Consider the following 19,004-nt stretch of genomic DNA (forward strand, 5'->3'; position numbering starts at 1 on the left):
CATCCCAATTTGGTTTTATTTGTGTATATAATTATTTTGATAAATTCCTGTGTTCGTTGCCGAGATTTTAAATAAAATATATTTCCTAAGGTCTTAATTTAAAATGATGTCAGGGGATTTGGTTTAAAATTTAATAATTAATTTTAAAAAAAACACCTTGATTACATAACTTAACATAATTGTGAACGCTCACATAGTAACGCAGTTTTTGCCACGCACCACCACTAAAAAAGAATTGTTTTGAAGTATCGCTAAGTGAAAACTACTTTTTTTTAATTCGAACAGTAGTTGTTTACGCTAGATAAGCGATAAATAAAAATAGATCTTTCAAACTCTTACATATGTTGCTGTTAAGAAAAAAAACTATAGGGGTATTTTGCATAATGAATTATTTCAACCTAGTCTCTAAATAATAAGGGATGGATCGATACGGAAAAAGAATAGCCTCTTTATAGAATATTAACTTGGTAAAACATTAAGAAGAGCTCCATGGGCTTATTAATTATTCACTAAGTAAAGCACAAAGCAAAATGTTGCCAACATAATTCGCATCAATTTTCTACCCATAATAAGTTTTCGATTAAAAAAAACTAGTGGTTTACTAAAATTTGCTGTCTCGAGTAGAGCAAGCTATAATTTAAAATTTACAATAGTTATGGTCTCTTAACGGTTTAATTCCAGATATACTGCAGTCACTATACTCATTTTTGTCAGAATCTGCTTTGCTGTCGATTTCTGTCGAAACTACAAATGGATTAACCATATTTTTATTTAATATTCGTCCACATGTTTTAATTGCTTAGGATGGCGTTAGAAAAAGTAGCAAAAAAAGTGGTCTCTAGGTTGAATTTTTTTTAAACTGGCTTCCGTTAATGTAAGATTATTTTTGCATCTTGCCTCGCAATGATACGACAGTCATTTTACGACCGCGTGGATATGTTTACTAACTATTTAAGAAACTCAGCGATTTTACTCGCGATCTTTTAAATTTAGTATATTTTTCGCTGCGGGTCTAGTGGTACGGACTCTCTAGTCAAACGTCAGTTACAATAATAAACCACAGATACGATAAGCGATATGACTATGACAGTCCGTAATCATCATTTATGATTTGACTCATTTGACTTGAATTTGAGATTTTGGATCTGATAATCTTGCTCTGTAATTTTTATTTTATATTGGTGATAATGTCTTTACTATCAACTAAAGCATTTTCTATTCTTAAAAATGCAGTGACTACTCCCTACATTCGAGCATTATCAGTAACTAGTAACTTAAATATAAAAGAAAGTAAGTTAGAAAAAATGAAAAACCTATGTATTTGTGTAGTAAATTATAACCTTATACTTTTTGTTTCTTGCAGTACGTGAATACAAAGAGGGAAATAAATTAATTATTGAAGGTGTAAGCTTGCCGTCACCAAGATCAGAATTGTTAGTTAGAGCAGAGAAGATTCCAGATTTAGTACCAACCAAAGACTGTGAAAAATCCTTGTGTTACTTGTGTCAATTAGATCTGGATGTTAAACACACAGATGTTCTGATACTAAGCCAGTTCGTTCGCAGTGATGGATGTATGTTACCGCGTCGAATTACAGGGTTATGTCGTATGCAGCAGAAAAAAGTTGGCAAAATGGTTACAATGGCTCAAAAAGCAGGTTTGTTTTAAATTAATTAAAATTAAACGTTTTTAAAAAATAAAATATTATTATAAATAAAATTAAAAAAAATTGTTTTTCTAAGGTAAATACAGACAAATAATTCTATACATATATAGTGATCAGCAGACATTGTATTTTACTTAATATGTTTTTTTCAGGTCTTATGATTAACCTTACACCATCTTATTGTAAAAAAGACCCAAGGAAAAGGTATGGTTATAAGAAGTTTAATACTTACTATGATGAGAAGACCATTTTTTGGAAGAGAATTCCAAACCAAAATGACAGGTTTAAGCGTTGAGTATAGAAATTATTGTATGTAAGAAATATGTAGTTAATTAGGAAATAAATTATGCAAAAAATATAAAAAAGTTTGTTATGTGTCATTGGCAGCCTTAAAGAAACTGTTTGAAGTAAACAGTCAACCAAGGTCAGGCATTTGCCTATGGGTGCAAAATAAATTTTCTAAATGCACAATTAACACTTGCTTGGTCAATCAAATAAAAATAGAGAACTGGCAAGTCAAAGATCAGATAGAAGATGTGTCTCAGTTCAGAAGTGATCATCCCCCATTACATACAGACATCTGAGCCATAAAAGTGTATTCCCACTTAAATATTACTTATAATAATTTAAAGATTTACATATATATATAAGATTTGTTTGTAAATAAAATAAAAAAAAACAAATTCTAGACAATAATTTATTTGTTGTTTTTACACAAGATTCTGGAATTAACAAAGGTGAACTGATAAACCTAAAAAAGTACAGTTATGCAATTATGTTAGTATTATTATTTATAAGCTCAAAACTTGTTGACAATAAGTATCCCTTATTTTTTTATTTAATTTAATTGCCAACTTTTGTAAAAAACATATAGATCTATGCTACTGCTACTACTACATTTTTTGCATGAATGAAAAAAAATATTTTATTTTACTTTAATAAGTACATACACATAACAGCAAAGGGATAGAAACAGTAGAAATATATTACTTTGGTCACACAATCTAGTAATTAGTTGAATCCCTTTCTTTCACATTGTGATTACAAAAAAATGTGTTGCAAAATGATACTTTATTTAAATACGTACAGTATACTGATTTTGTATTTATGAATACATGTAAATATATTATTGTGAAGGCATTGGCAGCACAGTCCAAAAATGAATAAAATATATATATATATATATATATATTAAAGATTTTTGTCCAATAAGTTAAATAAATTATTGGGACTGTTATTTCAATTAAATGCAAGTAACAAAGCAGTGCGTGACTCTAGAGAAAAAAAAACACTAGAATTTATTAGTATTTTTATTTTAATACACAAATGCATTATGATTTAGATAAGTCATCTGGGGTTTCTTATACACATAGTAAAAAAGTTTTTTTTTGCAAAATCAGAGACAATTCTTTGCATGTATGTTTTGTATCATAGCACTGCAAGTAGATTTATAAATATTAAAATACTTTTTGGCAGCGTCAAGTTAAATTTATTTTTACATTTATTGCAACACTGAATTTTATGTCAATTGAATTATGACATTTTAAGAAAACTTGACAAAGCAATTGTCTACAGATAGACAACTTCAAAAAATAAATTCACATTTTTGCCCGTTTAAGTTAGGGCTAGCGCGCACTGGTGACTTTTGTCACCGTGACTGTTTCGTCACTCACATCAAGTCTATGAGTATGTATGGAGGTGCGCGCACGTTACGACGTAACAATTGGGTGACATTTTTGTCCGCCGACCGGCGGACAAGCCCGTGACGAAACTGTCACCGCGCCGGTAGGTTTTTATAGCAGCGCGCGCACGGGCAACAAAATTGTCACTCAACACGTAGTTCTTCCGCCATTTGCATTCGGATCGTCGTCTTTAGCGCACGAAAAATGGCGTCAACGTCTACGCAAAACGTGAAAGTGCATGAAGAGGATATCGATAATGATAATGACAATCTCATGTTTGTATTTTCGTATATCAACGCAGGTCCAAAGTTGCGAATTAATTCATCAAAACTTCTAACACTCATGCGAAAATACCCAATAAATTTCTTTGGATGTTCCCGAAGTTTATGAAACATGGTTAAAATTCTTTTCGCTTTTTTTCTCTTTTGAGTTTCCTTATAAGCTCACAGATGACGACCGAGACGGTCGAAATCCAAATGAAGCTTTAAAAAAAAATTGTCACTGTCACCTTTCGTGAGCGCACCTCGCTTTGGAGGCGTGACGTGACAGCGACAAAAACTTTTTTGTCATGTTGACAAAAGTCACCGGTGCGCGCTAGCTCTTATATTCAAATAAAGTATTCGCTCATGTCATATCACTTAACTTAAGGCTCAATACGCTGGTATAGATAAAGATATCCAAGATTTTTTGGTGCATTCAGTGACAACTCCACCTGGTGAAGGAAATATAATTAAAAAATCTGTTCTCAACAAATCAAATTTATAATTTTCCCTGGATTGATTTATTAAAATATGTTTTTAGAATAGTTGTAAATAACTTTCTCAGATATATACTTATGGCTGCAGATGAAATACTTAGTGAAACAATATTAGAAATGCGACTACTACTAGATTAACTGTCTTATTCACCTACATGTAGTCCCAGGTTAGTGTTTTTGTACCCTTTAGGTCGGGTGAGAACATAAATATGGCTGTGTGGGATAACCCATCTTATATAATTGTTGATTGACTATTTATTTAAATTATGGGAATAGGCAGCGGCGATGTTCAATTGACCTAAATCACTATTATTTGCTGATCTACATTATTAATATAAATTTATTTTTAAAAGACAAACTAAAACAAATTTTAAAATATTCTTTCACTAAAACTGATGATAAATGAAAATGATAACTTTATTTAACATGGCTATGAATAGGAGCTAATAAGAAAAAAAATCTAAAAAATTATTTCCTTTTCATAACTTTTCTCAATTAGAATGTGGTGTAGCTTAATTACTAATAAGTCTATAGTTTAATTATTAATGAATTTTTTTATTTTAGATATTATAGATAGTTTTTACTTAAGGGTCACATGTAAATACTTTTTTTAAATAACATACAACCGTCTGACCTTGCTTTCATTATAACTAGACATATCTTTCAACATCTTGTCAATATAATGTTTAAACTGGCCAAAACTTACCTTATTGTCATTATATATGACCCATGCGTCTTGACGTAATATGTGACATACATAATGGCCCACTGTTGTCGATGTGCCCATGTGAGATATAAACGCCACCAGCTTGTACCCTAAAAGATATATTAGTAACATATAGTCAGTGCAAAAAGAGTCGTCAGTTAAAATAATTAATAAAAATCAAAATATTGTTTATTTATATAGGTCAGTTAATTCATATATAATTTATTCGTTCTCAAAAACATACATATTTTAAGTCAACGGGTCTAAAAATCTGTTGAAATAGACATGGGGAGAAATTGGCTATGCCAAAAATTTATCTGGAATTTATCATTAAAAGATCTTCCGATTAATGTTTTTAAAAATAGACTTTTTATCATTTGGAAAAAAAATATTATTTAATAATATTTTTTATGATTTAAGATTTTGTTCATGATCACTACTCTGGTTTAATTTTTAGCAAAATTTCTCATTTTATTAAGAAATGTAATTCATTACATTAATGCCGTGTTGGCATCTACCCTTGTCATCTAAATCTCTTACATTGAAGAAAAATATCATGAGAACACCGGGTTTCCTTAGAGCCAAAAAGTCACGAACAGGCACAGAAGGATTAAGTAATAACCACAGCCAACAATAATATTAGTAAAAAAATTAAGTTCACAATTTTTTGAAGCCTGACTTAAGACTAATAAGAAATAAACCTTAGTTTTTAAAAGAAAGATTCTTACTCGCTTCACCATCCCTGCATCCGAAATTATTGTCTTTCGGAACACTTTCTTCGTCAACATCCAGTTGTTCTGCCCGGCTGAAGATCCAGTCCAGGGCTCTGCCAACATCCCCTTCCGTGGCCTGGAGAGCTTTGGCCGCTTGGGCTGCTGTGAAACCCATGCCAGTTATCTGTTCCACGCTTGCTGGGTCTACTGTCACCGCATTGTCTATGGGAAGTACAAAAAAAACGTTTTTTTTTAAAAAAAAAAGTTTGTAAATAAAGGTTATTACGCAAAAAAAAAAAAGAAAAATAATATTTTCCTAGCAGGTATACAAAAAAAATTTTTTTATTTATTGCCATATTACCTGATTTAAATCCGGGCGGCTCAAACTTGTTGGCAAAGTCCCAGTCAGTCATATGTTCCATGAGCCAGTTAGACGCAGCCTCCATGCCGGAGTTATTTGTATAGTAGAGCGACTTCTTACATGCCTCTATTGGGAAACCCATGTCTAACTACAAATAAGATTCGCACATTTAAATCATAAAATTAAAAAAAAATATGGCGGTACTAAATTTAAATGTAAGTAAAAAATGTAGCCCGTATTTTTTAAGCCCATATTCCACTTCAAGTGAAAACCTCTGTTTGGGGACTGTCAAAGTTTTACGTACGTACGTTTACGTTTCGTATTTGGTGATTACATCAACAGTATTATTATTTATTTTATTAATTATATTTATATTATTCAATTAATTACTTTTTCACACACATTGTCTATGCTTGAAAAAGAAATGCGATTTCGAGGATTTCTAAACATTAAGATGTTTATGTACTATTATTAAATATATATATATATGTAATTTAATACATTTTTTTCTTTACTCGTAGTTGCCTGGAAGATATCACTCGAAAGCGATAATGCCGCCAGTTGCCCTCCTTTTCATTTAATTATGTTTAGTTTGTATATTGTAATGCAACATAGTGTTAATAAATGAGCTTAGTTTTGCTGAAAAGAGGAGGGGGGGGGGGGACAAATCTGCTGCTATCACTAAAGTTCTTCATACTCACTAACTGTGCCAGCAAAGCTTCATCGTAGACCGGCGCGGGAGTGTCTGGACTTGATTCCGGTAAAAGCGTCTCATCAGGTTGTGGTCCATGACCTCGTAAACTCTTTAGGTCTATCTAAAATGATACAAGGTAATTATCCAAAATTCTAGGCAACTTAGACTAACTAACCTTTGAACAGTATTTGTTACTTTATAAGCAAAAAAATAGTTATTAGGAATTCGCCTAAAATGACTAGAATTAAAATCAAAAGGTCTAATAATATCAGCAACAAATACCACACTATTTTTGTATGGACTTGCCATACAAAAATATTAGTTTGTAAATATTATAATACTTTTGCTGCATTAAAAGTAATCCGTAACATATAACTAGATGACACTGTGAACTTTGCGTCACAAACATATATTTGTGTCAAAACTTAATGCATTTTTTTATAACACACCAAAGTGATCGGACCTCAATACTATAGCTATGAAATACAACATTTTAATTTTTTATTATTTCCTAGCTGAGAAAAGTATTTATAGGAACATTCATTTGTTGTTTTTAATATATATTTTTTTATTTTGATATTTATAAAAATAAAATATTTCAAGATCATCATTATCCAGCCATTTCTGAGCTTTATCGAGACAAACAAACAGCATGTAAAAATAAAAGTAAAAATTACCTCCCACGGCATATCCACTTCAACATCAAGCTTTGCGGGCGTCCAGTCTTCTTTGATGGTGAATTTCTTCAGCTGAATCCACAAGAAGTCCGGGAAAGTCCCTAAACGTGTGATCCTGAAAGAAATTTATAATTAAAATTTTGATCCTGATGACAAGGATAGACCAAAAGACCGATGGGCGCGATGCGATGAAAGGGCCAAAATTGACAAAAAAAAATGTAAATATTTATTTTTGTATGACATACATTTTTGAAGTTATACTTCTTTTGGCGCGTTAATGCATGAAAAATGATGAGATAAAATTTTTACAATACGCGCGCGCACGAAACGGACAAGCTATATGCCCTGAAGTCAGCTATAGTCAACATTTTAGTATTTTTGATATTTAAATTAACTTTATTTCACTAGATAAAGGGTTATAATAAAACATTCGTTAAATACCTTTTTTCTATTGTTAGAATAAGGCGAAAAATAATATTTTTGAAAACATTTTTATCGTGTTACGTCAAAGAAGTATAACTTCTGCGTGAGTGTACGAAGCTCACCTGGCGTTAAATGATACCACCACCCATGGACACTCACACTGCCGGCCTTATAAGAATTAGTAATTCTTACAAGAAAAGAGTTTTTATAAGTAAATAAGCTGTGGATAAAAGCTTATCATTATTAAAATCAAATTAAATTTTATGTTTCTGTTTGCCTGATAATCTACTTACTTCTTAGCCGTGACCTTCTTGTTAACAGCGGAACTGAAGAATTGATCAATGGACTCTTCCCTCATGAAACTGTCGAGGCAAGCCTTGAATGGGATGTTCGGACGGACTGTTTGTGATGGGTCTCTGAAAGTTTATTCGTACACGTCAAAGGTCAGATCGAAGGATTTGTAGATTGTACTCTGATTTTTTATTCCATACAATTCTGACATTTGATGAGTGTTGCTACTAAAAAAATTCACCGAAAAAAGGGGAAAAATTTGACCCATTTGAGAGCAATAAATAATTAAATGTTAAGTATTTATGTTTTACCTACAAAAAGGTAAATTTCAATATTTAGTTACTCAATTTACTAAAATGACAAATATTTCAATATCACGAACTAATATAATATATGGAATAAACTTTATTATTTATTTTATTATTTAGCTGGCATCACTTCCTACTACTGCCTGTACTACATTATGTGAACCTTTTTTAAAAATGTTACCTTAACTTGTGCTTTTTTTACTGTTTGTGATAAAAGGCTGCTAATTATAACTCGCCCACTTTTAATGTTAAGCCCCGCACTTAATAAAATGGATACAGTCACTAACAAATAAAATGTATGTATTGGCTCAAATGTTTAGATGTATTGATATTGAAATATGCTCTGACATGTCAAAAAATAATGTCGTTTACGCTCATTATCCATAAAGTAAACAAAGATTAAAGAGTTTTAAACGCCCATATGAAAATCGAATTTATAAAAAATTCAAAGTTTGCTTACAATCTCTGTCCACTAGCTTCTGCCTCCACCCGTCTTGCCTCGTATTCTCTAACTTGAGCGGCATTAGTGGCCGCCGCGACCGGAACCGGCAAAGGCAAATAATGTTCCGGTCTTCTAACGTACTTCACGTTGAGGGACTCTGTACATTGTATACGTTCCTCGACGACTAACTTGAGACAGTCGGAGGGGTTTGGTTTGTGCCTGCTGTTGCGCTGAAAAATCAGTATAAAATTAGATAACAGTTTTATTTCGGAAAAAAATTTATTAGCATTTTGCAAGTACAGACAAAAAGTAATAGATTTATTTTTATTGAGAATTTAGTTTATGAATTATCTAATATTCTGAATCGATTTGAAGCCAGATTGACAAATTAAAAAAGAATCTAGGTATAGCGTGGTAGTATGTGATTGTTTATACTTGAAAAGACAAAATATATTATACAGTGCCACATACTTTTCTTGCTCAGGTAAGAGCGTGACAGTAGCTAATGTCAAATAAAAATTTATTTTTCCAAATTTAAAAAAAAAATAAAAAAAAATAAATAAATAAAAAAAATTAGTCGTGGTATAGTCGAAAAGTGAATTTAGGTTCATTTTTAGTAAATCGTTCTCTAAATTGGAAATAATTGTCTGTGGTCTTACCTCCAATAGAGTAAGGAAATGCAGGTAGAACTCGTGCGCATCCTGTTGCCTCTTGGTCATAAACTCAGGGTGACCTTTGCCAATAAGCTGTCTGAACATATGGAGAGATATTCCCGGCTGAAACCCGCTATCATCCCCGGGAAACGAATACCGCCCAGATATCAGGCCTACGCCAACTTTTGCCCTAGAGAGTGCCCATCATCATTAACCTCCAAAGTGATATTGTCGGAATTGAAAAAAAAATGTGAATGTTTGTCTATAATTACTCCTAAACTCGTGTTGTGATATGGAAGGAATATGGCTGAGGAACGTCTGCCCCACAGCATAATGCTGAGTAACACAAATGCAGTTACAACCACACACACACACACATACACACATTTTTCCGGGTTTTTTTTCCATAACATTTTGTTATTATTTCGTGTTTGTGTGTGTGTGATTCGTTAATAATATTGCTATTTCTATGTGTAACTCATTCATATCGTTTCTAATGAACCAACTGTTTCAAATCATATCTTCATAATATAAGTATTAAATAAAGTTATAAGTTCTTGTGAACTGGTGGTAAATGTAAATTTACGATTAATTTAATTTGTTTTCCTTGACGTTCATAAGTGTACATGTTTACCTAAATCAATAAAGATATTATGACTATGCCTATGACTATATTTCATAACTTAAGCTATATTTCTAGGTGAAAAATAACTAACGTCTGTACGTTGAAGTCGTTGACCGGATCTTCGGGGAGATTTAGGAAAATATCCCCAACGCCATCCACGAAATGTCGGACGAAATCTGGCATCCGGAATAAAACCTGGAATTTAATGAGAAATAAATAAAAAACTTTATTTATCAACTTTATTTATCAGGAGCGTACCGGTATTACGTAACGAATTTGGGGGGGGGGGGGATTGGGATAAAACGTTAAGATGCGGGGCGGGGATGGAATTATGCGCTACTTTACACAATCCGATGGTAACTTTAAGGTATGTAATAAGTACCTGGATGGTAACGAAACGTTTTACTATTTGGTACAGAAGAACGTTACGGGCTACGGCGCGTTACATGGGGGGGGGGGGTTCCCAAAAATGGCGTGACGTAAAACTTTATCGCTCCCCAAAGGTTTGTATATCGCTAGTCTCCACACTAGGGAGGCCCTGTGTCGTGGGTAACTAGAAGACATTATTCCGTGGTACATGTACATGTTTAAAACAGTTTTAAATAAAGTACTTAGTATCAAAATAATAATTTTAGAGTTAAAAATTAAGAATGAGTGAACGAGTGAGTCTGAATGGGTGTGTATGCGCATGTAATTGAATTGAGAGTGTAGCTGAAAGATGTTATGATCGTGCAGTGTGTTTGTGTTACAGTCATATCAAGCGTTGGCCAAACACAGTTCTTTGTTTTTTCAATATCGTAAATTTAATTCATAAAATAAATAAAAACCTTATCGTTTGTATAATTCGTTCACTCACCTGCATCACACAGTTGATATAACACGAATTTCCCAGATTATTCAATCCGGTTAGAGCTGGCCCATTCAAAGGTTGCAGTTCACTCCCACTCTCTTGAAGCGTATTCCATTCACCGGTTTTCTGGTTCAATTCTAATTCCAATTCCACCATTGATTTCTCAGTCTAAACAGAAAACGTAAATATCTTAATATAGACAAGTACATATTATGCATTATGTTATTGTGTATTTTTCAGTTGTTTTTTTATTTTCAAATTAAAGAAAAAAGTATCAATTTCAATCCCTTTTTTAACAATTATTTTCAATCAAACGGAATCACGTTATATTAAGTATATATATAAGCGATACCACCGCCCATGGCCACTTAATATCAGAGGGCTCCAAAGTGGGTTGCTAGTTTAAAATTATTGACGATTATTTGAATGATTCTTATCCTTGGAATCGATTGGCGATTAAAAGTGGCAGGGAGTTTCTTGCCAGTTTTTGCCCGCTCAACGCCCTTGACTTGCAAACTGGTAGTAAGCCTTAATTTAGAAAATTTCACATATTTTCTAAATTCATAAGTGTTATTAATTAAGTAATTAGTATTTTATACTTTATTTAGATACTGGCCGAGAATCTTCAAGTTTAAAGAATATAGCAGTATACGGGCATATCTAATGACGACTATGGTTCGGTTCAAAGATACTTAATTTCTCAAAGAATTATATTAATTTAGCGAGAAAATGTAGGTTTTAAAAAAAGTTAAGTTAAAAAAAAACGAAATAAATTTTATAAAATATTAGTTTCGAACAATATGTACAGTATTATTTACAAAGAAAAGGTAGGTCGAATTGATTTTACAAAATATATATGTGACTATTGAATATTAATAATTTGTTATTTAAATTAATTCCAGCATACCTTCTGCAATTGTTGCACATTAATTCCGAAGTGTTTTAAATGATCAGCCAAGTAGGGATCTTCCACCATATCGTCTTCAGCATATGAAAACACATCCCCCTTGCCATCTATGGTTATAGTTCCCAATTTCACCGCTAGAGGGTAGCCCGTCTTTCGATAATGCTCCACCTGTTTAATTATAAAAACTTAATATTTATAAGGAAATCGCTAACAAGTTCAATTGTGTTTAGTGAATAAGTTTTTAAATTTCTTCTATGGTTACTATTGTTTGTTATAATCTGTGAATTGTGCAATCTCTATGCTCTGTGAAGTTTGACAGTTTGAAAAAAATATAAGATCCACGCGGAAAACGTTGAATCAAAATGCTTTTATCCTGATTGTATTATTTCAAGAAACACAAAACTTTTAAAGACTTTAAAATGCCAGAAGAGTTTTTTATTAGGTCCAGTTTAGTAGTTGAAGAAAAAAAAATTCACCCCATATAAATCCTGAGTACCCAACTGTGATGCCAAAGAAATTCAATTTGACTAAATTGTTTGACAAATTATTTAATAAAAAAAGAGGCTTGGATAATGGAGGGTAGATCCATTTATTATAGATCGTTACCTAACTCACCATTTTTACCTAATATCTCAAATCTGAGGCATAATTGACCGTCGTTATAATTAAAACCAATGTTGCGTAACGAGTAGTTCAAAGCCCCTTACCCCTGTAACGCGCCGTTACGCTTACAAGACCCCCCCCCCCCTAATTTAATTACGTAATAACCGCTTAGCGTCAAAACTCACTGCGTGATCATTTCCGCCGGAACCGTCGAAAAATCTTCGGCCACACAGAATAGATCCATCAGTGAGATTCAGCCATAAATTGGTGGTGAGGTCACATTTTTCACACTTCCAACCAGACGGTGGGACCTTCACGCCATTATCCAGCTGTTTGAGATTGACCGAGTGTCTGGAATTGAAATATTAGATGACGCGGAATCGCCATAATTGGCAACGATGTGGCCGAATTATGTATATAATAAAAATGTATATATAGAAAGAGTTATTTAATCTGACTCAAAATTTCTTGCCGGGAGGAGTATGCTGTGTATAAAAGGATTAAGGACATTTTAAGTTCACAATTGCATCGTACACACATTTATTTAATGGTCATATTCATTCCTTATTCTATACAGCATATAGTCTTCCAAGCAGGATATAAGTTGTTCAATCCGTAACCAGTTATCCCTAAAAAAACTTTATTGACTTACACGGAAACTTCTCTTTTCTCTCCATCCCAGGTGCCTTGTAAAGCAGCCATTTCGGCTATTTTGAAGGGAGATTGCGCATCTATGATGCCTTGAACCGACATCTTGACCTGGAGATTACTTTTAGTATTTATGCCGTCCAAACATATTTTGATTTTCCAAGTACTTATGTCACATAGTTATTTTAAAAAGGAGAACACTATTACAGTTGTATATGTATATGATTGATCCTAATCCTTGGGACAGATTTGATCCAGTTCAATTTGTATTAAGATTTAAATAATCCTCAAATGTATAAAAAGCTTTATAGATTAAATTAGGTTTAATAGCTTTAAAGTTATATAGTGATAATTGTGTAATTTCAATTGGGAGTTTGTTGTGAAAATGAATACAGTGAGTGGTTGGTTATACTCTTAGGGTGCGTCCACATCTGGCGAATGCGCCACGAATGTGTAACTCGCGAGCCGTTTGCGATCTGCGAGCACACCCTTAGATTTGTTGTTTCGATTATTATACTACTTTATTTTTTTTTGTACAGACAACAAGGCTTGTAGAATATATTGACCAGACAATGTTAAACTAATTCTATACCGACTTGAGAGAATACAACAAATCCACGACCTCAACATATGATTTTTTTTTTCTACTAAAACAAACGTAGTCCTTCCTTTATTCCAACTCACCACTTCTGGTAATGCATCATTAGGCCACGGGAACGAGTGGTAGTCGGGTAACACCACCACATTATAGTGGTCTGTGTATATGTATTTCCGTTTTCCATATTCGGGATCGAAGCCGCCTTCAACTCCAATCGCAAGTCGAGTAATTTTCTTCTCAGGTCCATCGCCGGTTTCCTCTGCATCCTCGTGAGCTGCTAAAGCCTGTAAAAATATTAATTTCAGTCTGGTATCTCGTGGTGACGGTAGCTGAGGGCTGGCCATGCGTCGTACTCGTGAAGAGGTGCTACTTGTGGTGACTGGTCGTACTTGAATTCGTGTATGCGGTGTTGTAAGTTATTTCTGATAGAGCATCTTTGACAATCTGAGACAAATCTTCGTTTTTAATTTATATTATTATTATTTATTACTTAAGATGTCATGAGGAACATGTAATGGTTGCAGTTCCTTACAAACGTTGTGTAAAAGAAAAAAAAACCTTAGCGATTAAAAAGAGTGGCGTAGAGTTTATACTTCTCTTCCGTTCTACGCCCTTCATTTCAGAACTGGCAGTAAACGTAAAACTAGAGGCATTTAATGTATTTTTGACTTGCTATTATATTATATATATATTTTCAGATTATAAATAAATATCTTTTCAGCAGAAATCCAAAAATCCAGCTGACACGCATTGAAATAACAAAACAAATTGACAGTTTATAGATGTGAATTAGTTGTTTTAATGATGTCTTCTTATGTATGTAATATAAGACATTAAAACTATAGATAGAGGTGGAAAAATCGAATCGAAGATTTTAATCAACATGTGTTTAAGCCCCATGGTACCCTAATCATAAAAAAAATATTGTTACACAAATTGAGTTTGTTATGTTACTTACTTTGCTTCTCGTGATATGTAAGAAGACAGCATTTTTCGTCTTCTGATAGTAAAGATCCACATAATTACGACCAAGGCCAAGGAAAGATGTCAGTGACACGTAAAGTCCTGTTTCGGACTCCTGAAATCATAGAAATTTGAGACAAAAATAATATAATGATAGCCTAAGATTATGTTGTTCTGAGACTGAATTTTTAAAAATTTGGCCAATATTAAATACATGATAAATAACATATAAATCTGGATTATCATAATTAATATCATAACAAAAACAGAGCCGAGGTTAAAATAAAATTCACAGAATAGAAGACCAGTAATGTTAGCCAGTGGTAAAGTTAACAACGCTTAAACCTATCAGTTGAACTCTGACTGTATGTCAGTAGATTTTCTTTGTATATGAGCAAATAACACTTGCCCATATGGTGAAGGTAAACAGTGATGAAACTGCCTTGATTTGGCAATGATCGCATATAAATTATCAATAAAATAGATGGAGATCTGTATCTGTCCCATTAGATATTTGATGTAATTAAAAAGTATCGTTATTAAGGGAACTTATACAATAAGACAAACTCCAATTGAAAATTGAGTGGCCTAATATACTCATGCCAACTAACTAACCGTTAATGACGTCGAATAAGTGATACCTTGATCATCTCAATATTTTTTTTTAACTAACAAAAAAAAACTAATCCATTTTAATCAAATTCAGAACAACAACAACTTTTACCACACAAGTTCCATAACAGTATTAGATATTCAAGTAGAAAAAGTTACTTGATGATTCAAAAAAGCCCCTATAATTTGCATACTGATAAGCTATCACTGGCAAGAAACTTTGCAAGCTATGGGGGCCACTGTCGGCACATTTAAACAAGCCGTCACATTACCAACATGTTTCAATCTGTTGACTTATATTTAGGAATACTTCTTATTGTAAGTGGTTTTGGTATTGCCTTATTGAATTTAAGAAGAGTGTTAAGTCGGAATGGTAAATTTTACAATGTGTTACTGTCACAAAATATTATTCTTATCTGTATTGGATTAGCATTTTTATGCCGTGCAGTCTTTTCTCTTGAACCAGCAAGTTTGAACATGGAAGAATTTGATACAAGAGTTCTGAAGCCACATACTGAAAAAATCCCGTGTGGATTTTCTGTTTTATTACTTGGCTATGGACCTTTGGTTACATCTCTGGTGAATAGTTTTTTGAGCCTTGTAATTGATAACTATATGCATTATCAAAATGTTAAAGAAGAAAAGAGTAGAGATAGTGTTCAGGATTTAAGAGAAGATTCAAGAAACCAAAACACAAATTTAAATGCAGTGATGTCATTTGTGAAGTCTAATTATACCTACATAACAATATTCATACAATGGATTCTGCCAATAATGACAGCATTAATGTTGTACCCAATGAATGTTCATGAGGTATCTCTCAATAAAATGAGAAACCTGCATGATAACTGTATTGCATTATTGGACCTAAGAAATGGAGACTGTGAATCAAACTTTACTCTACCTATTCATAAATATATACTAAGACCAAACATTTCAGAGGTGCTGGATCTGAAGTTTAACAAAAATACAACAGATGAAATAGAAGTAGTATTAAATAATGTGTTCAACATATTAAACAACTACAATAACAACTCAGATTTTTACTATGCACAAACTAAATCAGCAAGAATTCCAAAATCTGATGACTGCATGAAAATTTGTATAATTAATAACAAGAATATTCTTTTATATATGGTAATCATATCCTTTATATGCTTTTTTGTTCCAATAACTTTATCATTAGTAATTTTGACCAAAATACATACAATGAATGTAAAGAAAGGTGCAGTAAAAAAATATGTGACTCAAGATATACTATATAATGTGCTTTTTTGGTCACCAGTGATGTTTGATACATTTTTGTCATTGATATTATGTTCATTTTCAATGCAAGGTACCAGGACTTCTATATTTAGTACAGCTGCCAATTTCTATCAAGCAGTGAAAAATTTTATGAACACTAAACATTTTAACGATAACACCATAGTTCCGGCATAACAAATGCACAATTTACAGTACAAATTTAATGTAGTATTATAAATATTTATAGGAAATAAAGATGTATTTTTTCATATTAACACAATTGAAGTTTTGCTTTGGTTTATCTAATTCTTAAAACAGTATGCCTCGGGAGATACTAATGTATTTCAATATTGTAATTTGTTTATAAAACTAAATCTAAGGAGGTTAGAAACAAAATGCAACTCACCGGGTTGTCGAACGAAAGAACACATTCATCTTTATAGACTAATTGTTGCGATGTTGGTATTTTTATTGTGGACAAATGCGGCGTTAAAAGTTCTATTGGCACCATCCTTTCTTCACAAGATTCATGCATAGGCCAAATCAAGAGTAATAATGGTAATATTAATTAACAATAAGAAATAAGAATACAGTAAATCTAATTTGTGAATTAGAATTCAAATTTGACAGTATATACAAGACACAAGTGATTAGTGACAATAAACAAATTTCGCATAGTGATGTATGATCAAAACCAGATTTCAGGTTGGATCGTATCCATACAAACTGAGCTGATGAATTACAAATAAGTGGTTTAAACATTGCTTATCTGTAGGCTGTACAATACAATCAGATATAATATATTTAGTTTTGTAATAATGTATTATTATAATAAACTATAATATTATACATCAGTAATAAATAAAAGTCAGTCATTAGGTTTATAATTTATATTGTGAAGCTTCATTGCGCTAATCTTTATAGTAGGGGAGCCCAAGAGGGGATTTCGGGATTTACTCAAGCGCGGCAGATTAATATACAGGGGGATACCTTGTACCCGGTTAAGTACCTCTACCAAATATGAGGCCCATATATAAGGCCGCCCGTGAAGGATACAGGATCAGATTAGTAAAAAAATTGGTCATCAGACATTCTCGAGCGCGTCAGATTAAGGTAGTGTGAGTTAATCACATCCTAAAAAGTGTATATTCCACTAATCTGACAATTTGAGAGTGACGTAAAGAGAGGGGAGGGCAGCAAAGTTGTAAAAAAAAACGTCATCTTGACATTCTCGAGCTTAGCTAATTTTTTTTTTATTTTGAATGAAATAATTCAAGAATATTGAAAAATATATAATCTGACGATTTCCGCAAGCCGAAATAACAAAATTTCGTCGATAAAGTTCGTGCGATAAACGCGTGCAGCTGCGTGATGCACACATTTCCTTCTCCGCGTTTCCCTCAAAATTAGATTTCATGTGAATTTGAACCGATTCGGACCGATAGATTTTGAGAAATTTTGAAAAATCTAAAAAAATAACAATTTGTTTTTTTGAAAGTGTTTTTTTGCAATAACTTTTAAACGGCTTTATCCATCAACTTCAAAAAATCCACCTTTAAGCTTGAAAAACGACGTCGATCGCCACCAAATTGGTCAAAATCGGTTGATTCGTTCGAGAGATATCGTGAACGAAAGAAAACCGAAAAAAGTATTTCTATCACATAACTTCGACATTTCATATCGGATTATCGTTTTTGATGAAATTAAATAATTAGAGCTTAAAAAATGCGTCGATCGCCGTCAACCGCGGGAAAATTGCTTGATCCATTCAAAAGTAATTGGGGTTTGAAAATTTCAAAAATAGTGTTCTATGAAACTTCTATCAGACTTTCGAGCTGGGAGAACTAAAACGCATAGAAATATTATTTCTTTGAACTCAGCGAGCTCATAAGTACAATTTTAAGCGCCCAGGAATGGAATTGCAGGGATGGCCTTTAGGGTGAACCGTTTTTCTAATATTTTTTTTTGTCAGATCAGGCAAATCCCTCTAGATAATCGTCAGATTATGAGACAGTATGCTTAGAATATAAATCTGAACCATATATATCTTAATCTGACGCGCTCGAGTATTTCAAAATGGCGAATTTTTTTGCACATTATAATAATGGCTGCGAGTTTGCGTCAGATCGAAATCGTCAGATTATTGAATGAGAGCTTTTTTTTTGGTGCACTTAACACCCCCTTAGAAAACCTGACGCGCTCGATTAAATTTTTTTTTTCATTTTTAACCCTTACGTACAACCACCCCCATCATGCAAATGATCAGATTAACATACGTACATTATTAAAAATACGTAGGACATTGATGCTATCAATATCTGACGCGCTCGAGTATGTCCATGCAACAGTTTTTTTTTACATATTTAAACATCTATAGCCGCTTTCCCCACCGCTGAAAAGGTATATATCATATAACATTTTTTTCTTCTTATCATCTAAGCTTTGCAACCCAATAGGTCTCCACGACGCTCGATAAATCCCCATTTAGCATCGTGGGCTCCCCTACCATTAATAAAACAAACTAAACTCTTTGACAAAAAGAAAACTTATGTTTTTGTCAAAGAGTTTTTTGTTATTTTT

At 32.7% G+C, this 19,004-nt stretch overlaps 2 protein-coding genes across 2 annotated transcripts; one reads left to right on the forward strand and one right to left on the reverse strand.

Moving 5' to 3' along the window:
- The first annotated feature begins 1,111 nt into the window (after positions 1-1,111).
- Positions 1,112-2,568, forward strand: LOC111001037 (28S ribosomal protein S18a, mitochondrial). The gene is made up of 3 exons (XM_022270705.2): positions 1,112-1,290; positions 1,364-1,657; positions 1,819-2,568. The coding sequence occupies exons 1-3, from the start codon at positions 1,188-1,190 to the stop codon at positions 1,959-1,961; spliced, it is 540 nt and encodes a 179-aa protein (XP_022126397.2). The 5' UTR covers positions 1,112-1,187; the 3' UTR covers positions 1,962-2,568.
- On the reverse strand, positions 2,350-17,069 carry LOC111001036 (ubiquitin carboxyl-terminal hydrolase 5). Its single transcript, XM_045634815.1, has 18 exons — positions 16,831-17,069; positions 14,563-14,682; positions 13,691-13,888; positions 13,011-13,117; positions 12,544-12,709; positions 11,756-11,923; positions 10,855-11,016; positions 10,090-10,193; positions 9,380-9,563; positions 8,739-8,950; positions 7,973-8,095; positions 7,257-7,371; positions 6,587-6,700; positions 5,886-6,033; positions 5,540-5,746; positions 4,812-4,921; positions 3,953-4,060; positions 2,350-3,288 (listed from the first exon to the last, which is right to left on the reverse strand). The coding sequence occupies exons 1-17, from the start codon at positions 16,957-16,959 to the stop codon at positions 3,992-3,994; spliced, it is 2,436 nt and encodes an 811-aa protein (XP_045490771.1). The 5' UTR covers positions 16,960-17,069; the 3' UTR covers positions 2,350-3,288; positions 3,953-3,991.
- Between the last annotated feature and the right edge of the window lie 1,935 nt (positions 17,070-19,004).

The sequence above is a fragment of the Pieris rapae genome, chromosome 4 (genome assembly GCF_905147795.1).
Source record: "Pieris rapae chromosome 4, ilPieRapa1.1, whole genome shotgun sequence".
Classification (NCBI taxonomy): Eukaryota; Metazoa; Arthropoda; class Insecta; order Lepidoptera; family Pieridae; genus Pieris; species Pieris rapae.

What these genes read in the sequence shown, in the direction of transcription:
- LOC111001037 (XM_022270705.2), top strand. Translation starts at nt 1,188, where the DNA reads ATGTCTTTACTATCAACTAAAGCATTTTCTATTCTTAAAAATGCAGTG. An exon ending in TAACTTAAATATAAAAGAAA is followed by an intron (nt 1,291 to 1,363) that starts GTAAGTTAGAAA and finishes TGTTTCTTGCAG; the next exon opens with TACGTGAATACAAAGAGGGA. An exon ending in TACAATGGCTCAAAAAGCAG is followed by an intron (nt 1,658 to 1,818) that starts GTTTGTTTTAAA and finishes TGTTTTTTTCAG; the next exon opens with GTCTTATGATTAACCTTACA.
- LOC111001036 (XM_045634815.1), bottom strand. Translation starts at nt 16,959, where the DNA reads ATGCATGAATCTTGTGAAGAAAGGATGGTGCCAATAGAACTTTTAACG. An exon ending in AAGTGGATATGCCGTGGGAG is followed by an intron (nt 6,701 to 7,256) that starts GTAATTTTTACT and finishes GTATCATTTTAG; the next exon opens with ATAGACCTAAAGAGTTTACG. An exon ending in TCATATATAATGACAATAAG is followed by an intron (nt 4,061 to 4,811) that starts GTAAGTTTTGGC and finishes TTCCTTCACCAG; the next exon opens with GTGGAGTTGTCACTGAATGC.